Source organism: Heloderma suspectum, chromosome 5 (assembly GCF_057233095.1).
Source record: "Heloderma suspectum isolate Gila_16-S chromosome 5, 16-S_ref, whole genome shotgun sequence".
NCBI classification, from domain to species: domain Eukaryota; kingdom Metazoa; phylum Chordata; class Lepidosauria; order Squamata; family Helodermatidae; genus Heloderma; species Heloderma suspectum.
Genome location: NC_139462.1, coordinates 221,440,980 through 221,454,117, shown reverse-complemented (window position 1 = coordinate 221,454,117; position 13,138 = coordinate 221,440,980). Strand labels below are relative to the sequence as shown.

At 42.8% G+C, this 13,138-nt stretch overlaps 1 protein-coding gene across 1 annotated transcript in view; it reads right to left on the bottom strand.

Annotated features, from left to right (window-relative positions):
- WDR86 (WD repeat domain 86) overlaps positions 1-13,138 on the bottom strand; it is a 49,284-nt gene that overhangs the window by 24,168 nt on the left and 11,978 nt on the right. Inside the window, exons 3-4 of the mRNA XM_084855094.1 lie at positions 9,106-9,247; positions 6,349-6,781 (exon numbers count right to left, since the gene is read on the bottom strand). Coding sequence (XP_084711220.1) covers positions 6,349-6,781; positions 9,106-9,247 — 575 coding nt within the window. The remainder of the gene's footprint in view (positions 1-6,348; positions 6,782-9,105; positions 9,248-13,138) is intronic.

The window sequence follows — 13,138 nt, the reverse complement described above, 5'->3', positions numbered from 1 at the left end:
AAAGCTACTGTTGGGGGGGGGGTATGTGATTTCGGAGAATTCCTGCGTTGCGGTCCTGTAATTGCACAGCAGCAAAATAACACACTAGCGTTATACCCATAATAGCTTTGTACTGGGTAGTAGTAACTCATCTGGTGCATCTTTGGTGCTATGCTATGGCAGTTTATCTGCAGTGAACAAAACAGTCAATGAAATTACTGGGAAAGAAACTGATCACTGTAAACATTCTAGAAGTGGAGCACACTTCTAAAGACAAGTGGTGTATGGGAGGGGAGAGATGTGGGGTTATGGTAATTCATCTCTTGCAGTAAACGTCCCAGGACAGGGGAGCATAGGGGGCAGAGAACAAGCCTCTCATTTGCTCAGCAGCGTCTATGTAGTTGATGATGTTCAGTTCAAGTGGCAAGACTCTGCCCACCTGACCACAAAGTAAGGCAGATTAAAGTACAGTGTGACCTGTGCAAGTGCATTTTTAGGTACGGTATACTCCGCTTTTCCTGCTTCGTGTGCCGCTAATGGGTCAAAGCCTAGTGCGCCAGCTGGGCCCATTCCTTGAGATGTCTGACTTGGCCACAGTGACTCATGCCTTGGTTACATCCCGTTTGGATTACTGTAATGCGCTCTACGTGGGGCTGCCTTTGAAGATTGTTCCGAAACTTCAACTGGTTCAAACAGCTGCCGCCAGACTGTTGACTGCGGCTGGCAACAGGGAGCATACAACTCCCCTGCTGAAACAGCTCCACTGTCTCCTACTCTGTTTCTGGGCACAATGCAAAGTGCTGGTCATGACCTATGAAGCCCTATACAGCTCGGGTCCAGGTTATCTGAAAGACAGTATTCTCCCCTATGAGCCTGCTCGTGCCCTGAGATCTTCAGGGGAGGCCCTTCTTGCAGTCCCGCCACCATCACATGCTCGCCTGGTGGGAACGCAGGAGAGGGCCTTCTCGGTGGCTGCCCCAAGGTTTTGGAACTCCCTTCCCAGAGAGGCAAGAGTGGCACCCTCCTCAGTATGTTTCTGCAGGCAAGCAAAAACGTTTTTGTTCCAGCAGGCCTTTGGGGATAGATAGTCTGGACTTGTGAGAATATGATGGATTGATACTATTGTTTATATTGTTGTTGGCTTTTTAAATTCTAAAATTTTATACAATTGTAATATTTAATGATGATTAAATCATCAATTCAATGATGATTTAATTATATTTTTAACTTTTGTATATTTCTATTTATATGTTTTAACTGTACAGGTTTTTAATGTTGTAAAGCCGCCTTGAGTCCCAGTACTGGGAAAAAGGTGGGATATAAATAAATAAATAAATGCTGATTTCATGAAAATCAGAAAGTGCTCTCATTCTGTTTCCATGTAGATTGGGCCTCAGCCCACCCTCAGGATAAAATCCCAGATCCTGGTTTTCTCTCCCCAGGCTCTTAAAAAAACGGCACACAGCTAAGACGTATCAAACAGGAATCCCCCCCACCCCCCCGCTTGGGGCAAAACCCAGCAGAAAATAATGCTCCTACGGTGAGACTGCGCGATGAAATTCCAGAAAGAAAACAGTGGCAGGAACAATCTAATACCAATAAAGACAAGGGAGAATCGGGTTCTCAAAAAAGTGCCAATGAGGTTGAGGAATGGTGACCTGATAGGATCAGAAAATGCTTTAGAAGGAACACTAAAGGTCCTGTGCAGATTCCACTAGGGATATCTGTGAACAGCCAGAAGGCTGTGCACACCACTCCCTTAAGAAAAACTCAGACAGGATTTCCCTCATAAACAGGATGGAAAGAATATTTTTCTCCCTCTCTCACAATCTAGAACCTGGGGGTTATCCCATGAAGCTGACTGGTGAGAGATTCAGGACAGATAAAAGGACGTACTTCTTCACACAGTGCATAGCTAAACTATGGAATTTGCTACCACAAGATGTCGTGATGACCACTTTAAAGCCAATCTGGATGGCTTTAAATGGGATTACACAAATTCCTGGAGGAAAAGGCTATCAATGGCTACTAATCCTGATGGAAATATGCTACCGCCTGTATCAGAGTCAGTATGTCTATGTACACCTGTTGCTGGAGAACATGGACAGGAGGGTGCTGTTGCACTCATGTACTGCTTGTGGGTTTCCCACGAGCAGCTCATTGGCTACTGTGTGAACAGAATGCTGGACTAGATGGGCTCTTGGTCTGATACAGCATGGTCTTCTTATGTTCTTATGTCTCCGATGTATCCTGAGATTGGAGAGATTGAAAAGAAGGGAAGGATTTCCCTAGCTAGTGCTAGAAAGGAAAACAGTTCCCTTATCTCCAGTCCCTTGGGAGATGTCAGAGATAAGGAAAGGGTTTCCCTCCTTAGTGTTAGTGCTAAGAAAGGAAACCCTTTCCTCACCTCTGAACATTCAGGCTTTCCCTAGCTAGCACTAGCAAGTATCCTCCAGATGTTGTTAGACTCCAACTCCTATCAGCCCCAGCCAGCATAGCCAATGGGCAGGGATGATGGGAACTGTAGCCCGAAAACATCTGGAGAGCTAGAGGTTCCTCACCCTTGCACTAGTGGATAGTCATGTAACTACACTATTCCCTGGGACTGCGATTCCACAGTAGGGGATATAATTGGGTTTTTTTCCCCCAGACAAGGCTTTCATTGTGCAGTTGCCCTGCCTTCTTCACCAAATTTTATAGGGGGTCCAGACAACGTTATCTTCCACTGGTAAACCTCCTGTGTTTTCCCACTGCTTCTTCCTTTGGCCTAAGGAACTTCTGGAATGTGCACCTCAGCAGAACTCAATTCTCTGTACAGTTTGGGGAAATTAGCCAAAGCTTCTACCCACGATGGTAGATACCCACTTAGAAGCTTTGCATTTTTCTGCCTGCTCCTGGCAGCAAATACGATCAGACTAAAATGTACTGTTTGTAATATATGGAGTGTATACTTCAAGTCTTTGGCAGGTACTCCTTTTGGCAAGTCTTTGAAGATGTTTTGATAGAATCAAAGGACAAGAAGAAGCTTCTTCCTCTAATACTTAGATAAGTCAGTAAAATCCTCAGCTAGGAGAGAATTCCCTCATCTTTGCCAAGACTGCTCATAACCCCTTCTTTTCTGAGGGGGTGGGTTTATAAAACTCTCCACAGAAAAAGGGTTCTGGGTTTTATTTTATTTTTGTAGTTTCTTCACCAGACAGCTTAACTCTCCTTGTTTCTGCAGGAGGAGGGGGTCTAATAATCTCCACTGGAGAAAAAACTACTGGAACTCTTTGGATTCTTTACCAGAAACTTTGCTGCCCCTTCTGTCTCTGAGGTGGGAGAGGTCTGGCACTGTTAACGTACTGACATAGAGCCACCTCAGGTTGTACCAACATGGGGTATCTTGGATTGACTGACAAGTTTTGAGGGAATTTCCTTGTATCTCCCCAACATTGTGGGAACATTACAGACAGGTTGGACTGGGGAGAGGATGGGGGAAGAGAGAAATTTCCCACCTTTTCTCCTGACAGACCTCTATCTGGGGCCCCTCAAACCAAATATCCAATGTAATTACTACACCTTAATTACATTAGAGAGATGGTTATTTTCTGAGCTTTTTCTCTAAAAGTATGTTTCTGCATGGTAACGCTATGGTCTAAATGCTGTTTCTAAGCCTAGATAACAACAACAACAGCAACAACGGAATGCAATGCCATGAAATGACACCAAGACATAACATTTGTAGTCCTTAGTTCCACCCACCAGACACTCAGGAAGTTGCTGTCAGCCCCTCCCTCATACTGAGTTTGGTCACACCCACTCTGGGATCTGCTGGAGCCTGAATACACACCACCAGGGCCGGCCCCTAGGATAAACAGCACCCTGGGCAAGGAGTGGCTTTGGTGCCCCTGCCCCAAAGTCAGTTTTGCAGGGCCACCCAAAGGATTTATGGGGCCTGGTGTAGATGCAATGTCCATCAAGAACAACATTACTCAAAACCTTGATCTCTCAGCCCCTGTGCTTCAGTTTGCACAAGCCAAAGTTCGAAAAGCTACAGTCTGAGCAGTGGCAGCACGCTATGCAACACAGCAGAACTATCACGGGTTTTACTTTTAATATCTTTTGTTTTGTAGAAGTTCCTATCTTTTGGTAAGCATTCTTTATTTTAGAATATCCATTATTTTAAATATAATAAAGAAAATAATAAAGAAAAGGAATAAATAAAAAATGTATCCAGCTAACCTCTTACAGCTTAAGGCTTTATTATTATTTATATAGTGCTTATAGTGTTTACAAGTATTTGAAGTGCTAAGTGCTTGGTAATGTTGCCTCCAAGTAAAGCTGTGTTCCACTGATTTTTACCTAGTGCAAGTGACATCAATGTAGAAATTGATAAAGAAACATACTATAAAGCTAATTGAAGGAAGACATACTGAAGCTGAAGCTCAAATACTTTGGCCACATAATGCGAAGAGAAAAGTCACTGGAAAAGACCCTGATGCTGGGAAAGATTGAAGGCAAAAGGAGAAGGGGACGGCAGAGGATGAGATGGCTAGATAGCATCACCGATGCAATGAATATGGACTTGAGCACACTCCGGGAGAAAGCGGAGGACAGGAAGGCCTGGCGTGCTACGATCCATGAGGTCATGAAGAGTCGGACACGACTGAACAACAACAACACCCAAATAACCTGTAGTACCTTGAAAGAAAGGTTACAGATGCTTGCTTTTTGCCACCCTAGCTCACTGCAGACAGTACATTAAAAAAAAACACACACACACAGCCACTGAGCTCAGCTTGGCAGCCCCCCTTCAGCTCAGCTTGGTGCCCTCCCACGCCCCTGCAGCTCAGCTTGGCACTTGTCATGGATTTTAGGAAATAGCTGACTTTGCTTTATTGAACACGCTGGGAAGATTATTGAAAAAATGCTAACCCACCTCTCTTAAAACAATATGTCTTATTTTGAAATGCAAATGCTAAATATTATAAATAATTAAGAATCTGAAAATGTAAATAAGTAAGGAGTATTGTAAGATACTGTATTAAAGATACAGATTTATAAGCAGGTTCACAATGAATGGGTGACTGGCATAAAACTAATGATCAAGATGAGGTGGATGGTATCTAAAGATAAAATGCTGATTTAAAGCCCTATCACGTGGGCCAAAAAGTTATTTGAGTAATGAACAGGTGCAAGACTGTAATATTCCAGGTCAAAAAATGTACCTAAAGTTTTTGCTTATCAATTAATGAGCAAAAAATATTGTATAAAGTATACATATCAAAATGTTTGATATATAGATGTCTAGAAAAATTTATGTACTCAGGTTTAATAGGCAAATTTTGGGTAAAGAGTTATCTTCTCAAAGGTATAATTCAGAATTGATTTTATTTCGCCTGAAAGGTGTACGTGCAAGTCTTTTACGTATGTTCCAATTTTTAAGTAATGTTTAATAACAATGAAATAATTAAGACTGTGAGGCCTAATTTATGGGACAGTACATAATATTAGTTACAAGGTAATTTCTATACAAAAAAGGTGTAAATATATGCTGATTTTAGAATGCAGGAGCTTCTTCTTAGAAGCTTGCTACACCTGTGCACCTGTCAGCTGAATAACCTATTCAGGATTGAATAGGGAACTTTGTACTTAGAATAAGATCTCTCCTTTTTAAGCTATTAATATCTAAGGATCTTAGTAAAGCTGTTTAACAAAAATGTTTTATATGCACAATATATTTTGATATGATGTTATAAGCATATTTCTAATAAAAATAAATGGATCAAAAAGATTTTCCTGTACTAATTCTTGTTAGTACAAAATCTGGATTGCAACCCACAAAACAATCGTAGGTGTACACTTTGTTTAGAAGTACTGGATCTGCTATTAGGGGGTAAAAAAAAAAAAAAGGAAAGGTTCCTCCTGTGCTAGCACCGAGTCATTGCTGACTCCTAGAGGGACGCAGACAGCCAAATGCTCTCAAAGTACTGAACCATAGACAGATAACTCAAACAAAGTCCCTAAACCGTAACACACACCCCTCAGCTAAGCGCCCTGGGTGACCACCCAGCTCGCCCACCCCTAAGGCCAGCCCTGCACACCACACATACTGCAGTTTTCAACTATTCTCTCTTATGATGGATGTAATATAGTGGCATTAGGATCATACTGCAGTCACCTTAAGTTTTTTTTAAAAAGATCCCTATTCCTTCCCACCTGCAACCATGCCCACTAGTCCATCCCTTATTACCCTTCATATTGTAGTTCCTTATCCACATTGGTGTCTTCTATGTTTTCTCTTCTCAGAAAAGGCCACCCTAAGTAGTCGCCCAGGTGTTCTAAGCAGCAACACGACATTTGGTATAAACATGACTGATGTCTTACCTCTAGGCAAATGACAGATCCTTGATGCTCTTTGAACACCCTCAGCTGCTCACCAGTCACAATGTTCCATGTCCGAATGGTGTAATCAGTGCTTCCTGAAAAGAGCTCCCTGTTCGGAGCATCAAGTATTAGGCATAAGACAGCCCCAGTGTGCCCCAGCAGGGTCTGGTGACAACGCCCGCTGGACACCCACCAGACTTTGACAGTGCAGTCTGTGCTCCCTGTCACCAGGAAGTCCCTGCTCAGTTTCTCCTCCTCCAACTCTTCCTCTTCTGAATCCTCAAGAACATCCCTTGAGGAGTAGAGAGCCAAAGTCAGGACACAGTTCCGGTGGCCCCGGAACTCCTGGATGGGCTTCTCCTTATCCACACTCCAACAACGTGCTGTCCTGTCATAGGAGCCACTGAAGAGATAATCCTTGGAAACCAGGATCCTGTTGGTAAAACAGCCACATGTCAACATGTCCCCTTATCATCCTTGCTTAAGTATTGAGAGAAACCTAGGGTGCAATCCTACGCATGTTTAGACCCCCCCAAAAGCCTACAATTCCCAGCATGCTCCAGCCAGCCATGCTGGCTGGAGCATGTTGGGAGTTGTAGGCTTTTTTTCTGTCTAAACAATAGCCTATGGCATGGCCTATACTTAAAAAAACATCCCCAGCCATAGATTGCTGAAGGCTCCAAGGAGGAAGTAGAGTCCACATTCATCCTCCTGAGGCAGCTTTTCCATTGCCAAATTGCTTTTACCACTAGTATCTCTTTGTGATGTTTCACCTGACTCAATTGTATGTGACCCAAAACCATTGCTTCTTACCCTGTCTATGGTGATGGTGATGACAAACAGATTCCCATCCTTTGAAATTGTTTAAAACATTTAAATATTGTCAGTGGGTACAAACACACACATACACACACATGAACACGCAGTGTGATCTTCTTTTCTCTATTCAAAGGTTTTTCAGCTCCTTCAGCTCCTCCTATTCTTACCGGATTTGCTTTTTAGACCCTTACAGTGCAATACTATGCATGACCACTCAGAAGTAACTCTCACTGAATTAAATGAGGCTTACTCTCAAGTAAAGGTGTATACAACTCCAGTCTTAATCTTCTTTGTAGGTTTCCTCTCAGATTTTTTAATCAAACTGTTACCTCCACAGGAAAATTGTGCTAGTTCCTTGAATTTGTCACTGTTTTACTAGGGAATTCACCTATGTTACTAGATTAGGAAGAGGGCAAATTCTGGGGCAGATATGCCTGCCCTGAAGTCTCAGCCTATGAGCTAATACCAATGGTTATACACAGGCAATGATTTCCCACATAGTGGCTATTTGCGTTATACATGGGGCTGCCTTAGAAAATGGTCCGGAAACTTCAGCTGGTCCAAAATAGGGCAGCAAATTTGTTAACAGGGACTGGCCAACGAGATCACATTATGCCAGTACTTTTCCAGCTGCACTGGCTGCCAGTCCATGTTCGGGCCCAATTCAAGGTGCTGGTATTAACATTCAAAGCCCTAAACAGCTTGAGGCCAGATTAGCCGAAGGAACGGCTCCTCCCATATATGCCTGCCAGGACCCTAAGATTGTCTTCCGGGGTCCTTCTCTGGGAGCCCCTGTCAAAGGAAGTGAGGCAGGTAGCTACCAGGAAGAAGGCCTTTTCTGCTGTGGCACCCCAGCTGTGGAATGAGCTCCCTAGAGAGGTTCGCCTGGCACCTACGTTGTACTCCTTTCGGCACCAGGTGAAGACCTTTTTATTTTTCAAGCATTTTAGCACTCTAGCCTTTTAGCTCTGCTGTTTTAAATCTATATTTTAAATCTCTGCATTGCTGCTAGGTTTTATTCTGGTTGTACTTTTATATTGTAGTTTTAAGCTTTCATATTTTATACTTTGTGGTTTTAATTTTTGTGAACCACCCAGAGAGCTTCAGCTACTGGGTAATATAGAAATAAATAAAGAAATAAAATTTGTGAACTCGTGATTGTACAACCATATGGGAAGCCAGTCAGAGCACTTGGCCACAAGGCAAAGCAAGTTTTATCATAGCTCTACAACTCCAATTGTGATAACATTCAACTCACTGAAGAAGACAGATCCCCAAAGAGAATACTCTAGCCCTAGGGTGAGTTTACAAGTGGTCATCACACAGCAGTGATCATCTGTATCCAGCAAATGTTGCCAATTTATCTAGAAAGTTTGTTTTTTAAAAATACATTTGGCAGCAGACACCCCAAAAGGATCACTTACGGCTTACGCATAAAGTGCATGTTCAGTATAATGAAAATAAGCTCTAGCTTTAAGCTTCTCTGGAGGTAATCAGCAGAAAGGCAGAACTCCAACTCTTTAAACAAACCCTTGGCTGTGTCCTTTTTTTTTTACTACTAAGACGCATGCTTAACACAATGCTTTTTAATCTCTTTATCAGGTGCATCTGTTACCAATTGAGCTGGAATCTGATTCCCAGCAGTGGATTCGGTTCAGTTCCTCTTTGCTTTTCTGCTGGTCTCTTGTCCCCAGATTGTAGCTGTGTCAGCATTGTTGCTAGAGTAAACTAATCGTGTAGCCAAGAGCACATGTAGCAGAAATTCAGACAGTCCATTTGTGCGATACAACACAGGGGGAAACTCATAGTTTTAAGAAGAACAATAAATGGGGGTCTGGGAGCTGGTTTGAGGAGAAATCAACCACTGTCAGATGGAGGGGTGGGGTGATAGAGGGAGAAAAGCTAGGCAACTCTAAATGAAGACTCCGTAGTACCTACCTGTTCACAATGGACGTGTGACCTCTGTAAACAGCCAGGCACTGACCTGTCATCACATCCCACTTTCTGATGGTGTGATCTGCACTGCACGTGAAGGCGACTTCATTTTCTAAGTGGCAAAAGGTGATGTAGCTTTCATGCCCTAGAAAAAATATATAGAACTAAAAATGGTCAGTACAAGTCACTAATAATTACACACTGGGATTTTTTCAAGTGTATAAAACAAAGGTTTTAAGCCTGATGACTGACACAGATCTGAAAGGGCTCTTAGGGCATATATACACTAAAATGGTATATCAGTTCTATAACGTTCTGTCTGTCATGGCTTCCATGAATGAATTCCTGGGAACTGTAGTTAAGTGTGAGTGCTAGAAAATCTCTTCAGATTCCTAACCATCCAACTTACTTGGATGAACTGCAGTACACCAGGAAGGGGGAATGATTATTAATCCTGTTTTAAGTCTGGGGTATACATATTTATTCAGTTTCTTCTTAAAGAAATGAGTAATAACATCACTGGTCTCTTTTTAGAACATTTTTCCTACTGTCTAACATAAACTCACCACAATCCTGTATCTCACACACTAGCAACCCGGCCCTATGCATTTCTGAAGAGTAAGTCCTACAGGGATCAATGGGAGCTACTTCTAGGCTGCAATTTTATGGTCACTTAGAAGAGGTAAAGATTAAGTCTTCCTATTCATGTTCTCTGTATTTAAGGGTGTGTGGGAAGAATGCAATCTATGTGAAAGATGACTAACGCTTTGAAAATTCAAGATTTTTCTGACTCAGGAAAGGGAATGCTTTATTTGTTTCAATTATGATTTCTTTTTTTAAGCCCACAAGTTCCTTGCAAAATGTGTATTTCCTTCTATGTAGTAGGCCTCCTCATACTTTAATCATTTTGAGGTTAATATGGGAATTATCCTCAAAATGATTAAAGAATGAGGAGGCCTACTACATAGAAGGAAATACACATTTAGCAAGGAATATGGGAATTATCCCCTTCATAGATCACTGCCTTGTTGTGGCAAAGGGGCTTGCGTAACTCAGTGAAGCCATAAGCTATGCCGTGCAGGGCCACCCAAGACGGACAGGTCATGGCAGAGAGTTCTGACAAAATGTGGTCCACTGGAGAAGGAAATGGCAACCCACTCCAGGATTCTTGCTAAGAAAACCCCATGGAACGTATCACAAGGCTAAAAGATATGACGCCGAAAGATGAGCCCCACAGGTCGGAAGGTGTCCAATATACTACTGGGGAAGAGCAGAGGGTATTTCCAAGTAGCACCAGAAAGAGTGACGTGGCTGGGCCAAAGCCGAAAGGGCACTCAGCTGTGGATGTGTCTGGGGTGAAAAGAAAATCTGATGCTGTAAAGAACAATATTGTTTAGGAACCTGGAATGTCAGATCAATGAATCAAGGTAAGCTGGAGGTGGTCAAACATGAGATGGCAAGATTGAACATCGACATCTCGGGAATCAGCAAACTAAAATGGACAAGCATGGGTGAATTTAATTCAGGTGACCATCATATCTACTACTGTGGGCAAGAATCCCTTAGAAGAAATGGAGTAGCACTCATAGAAAACAAAAGGGTGGGAAAAGCAGTACTGGGGTACAATCTCAAAAATGACAGAATGATCTCAGTACGAATCCAAGGCAAACCATTCAACATCACAGTAATTCAAGTCTATGCCCCAACCACTGAGGCCGAAGAAGCTGAGGTTGATCGGTTCTATGAAGACCTACAACACCTTCTAGAACTAACACCAAAAAAAGATATCCCCTTCATCATAGGGGATTGGAATGCCAAAGCAGGAAGTCAAGAAATCACCGGGATAACAGGCAAGCATGGCCTTGGTGTACAAAATGAAGCAGGACAAAGGCTAATAGAATTTTGCCAAGAGAACACGCTGATCATAGCAAACACTCTTTTCCAACAGCACAAGAGGCGACTCTACACATGGACATCACCAGATGGTCAATATCGAAATCAAATTGATTATGTACTTTGCAGCCAAAGATGGAGAAGCTCTATACAGTCAGTCAAAACAAGACCTGGAGCTGACTGTGGCTCAGATCATGAGCTGCTTCTTGCAAAATTTCAGCTTAAATTGAAGAACGTAGGGAAAACCACTAAACCATACAGGTATGACCTAAATCATATCCCTTATGAATATACAGTGGAGGTGAGGAATAGATTTAAGGGATTAGACCTGATAGACAGAGTGCCTGAGGAACTATGGACGGAGGTCCGTAATGTTGTTCAGGAGGCAGCAACTCAATCCATCCCAAAGAAAAAGAAATGCAAGAAAGCAAAGAGGCTGTCTGATGAGGCTTTACAAGTGGTTGAGGAAAGAAGGGAAGCGAAAAGCAAGGGAGAAAGGGGAAGATATATCCAGCTGAATGAAGAGTTCCAGAGAATAGCAAGGAGAGACAAGAAGGTCTTCTTAAATGAACAATGCAAAGAAATCGAGGAAAACAACAGAATGGGAAAGACTAGAGATCTTTTCAAGAAAATCGGAGATCTCAAGGGAACGTTTTGTGCAAGGACGGGCATCATAAAGGACAAAGAAGGCAGGGACCTAACAGAAGCAGGTGAGATTAAGAAGAGGTGGCAAGAATACACAGAAGAACTATACAGGAAAGATCTGAATGTCCCTGATAGCCATGATAGTGCGGTCACTGAACTGGAGCCGGACATCCTAGAGAGTGAAGTTAACTGGGCCTTAGGAAGCTTTACTAACTACAAAGCTAGCGGAGATGACAGTATTCCAGCTGAGCTATTTAAAATCCTAAAAGATGATGCTGTTAAAGTGCTGCACTCATTATGCCAACAAATTTGGAACACTCCACAGTGGCCACAAGACTGGAAAAGGTCAATTTACATTCCAATTCCAAAGAAGGGCAACGCCAAAGAGTGTTCAAACTACCGTACAATTGCGCTCATTTCACATGCCAGCAAGGTGATGCTCAAAATCCTACAAGCTAGGCTTCAGCAGTATGCGAACCGAGAACTACTGGAAGTACAAGCTGGGTTTCAAAGAGGCAGAGGCACTAGAGATCAAATCGCCAACATTCGCTGGATCATGGAGAAAGCAAGAGAATTCCAGAAAAACGTCTATTTCTGCTTCATTGACTACGCTAAAGCCTTTGATTGTGTGGATCACAACAAACTGTGGCAAATTCTTAAAGAGATGGGAGTACCAGACCACCTTACCTGTCTCCTGAGAAACCTGTACGAGGGTCAAGAAGCAACAGTAAGAACCGGACATGGAACAACCGATTGGCTCAAAATTGGGAAAGGAGTACGACAAGGCTGCATACTGTCGCCCTGCTTATTTAACTTATATGCAGAGTACATCATGAGAAACGCCGGGTGGGATGAATCACAGGTCAGAATTAAGATTGCCGGGAGAATTATCAACAACCTCAGATACGCAGATGATAACACCCTAGTGGCAGAAAGCAAAGAGGATCTAAAGAGCCTCTTGTTGAGGGTGAAAGAGGAGAGTGCAAAAGCTGGTTTGAAACTCAACATTAAAAAAAACGAAGATCATGGCATCTGGCCCCATCACTTCCTGGCATATAGAAGGGGAAGAAATGGAAGGAGTGACAGATTTTATTTTCTTGGGCTCCAAGATCACCGCAGACGGTGGCTGTAGCCATGAAATTAAAAGACGCTTGCTCCTTGGGAGGAAAGCTATGGCAAACCTAGACAGCATAGTAAGAAGCAGAGACATCACCTTGCCGACAAAGGTCCGTCTAATCAAAGCTATGGTTTTCCCAGTGGTAATGTATGGCCATGAGAGCTGGACTATAAGGAAGGCTGAGCGCTGAAGAATCGATGCTTTCGAACTGTGGTGCTGGAGAAGACTCTTACGAGTCCCCTGGATGGCAAGGAGGTCAAATCAGTCAATCCTAAAGGAAATCAACCCTGAGTGCTCATTGGAAGGACAGATACTGAAGCTGAAGCTCAAATATTTTGGCCACTTAATGCGATGAAAAAAACTCTGGAAAAGACCCTGATG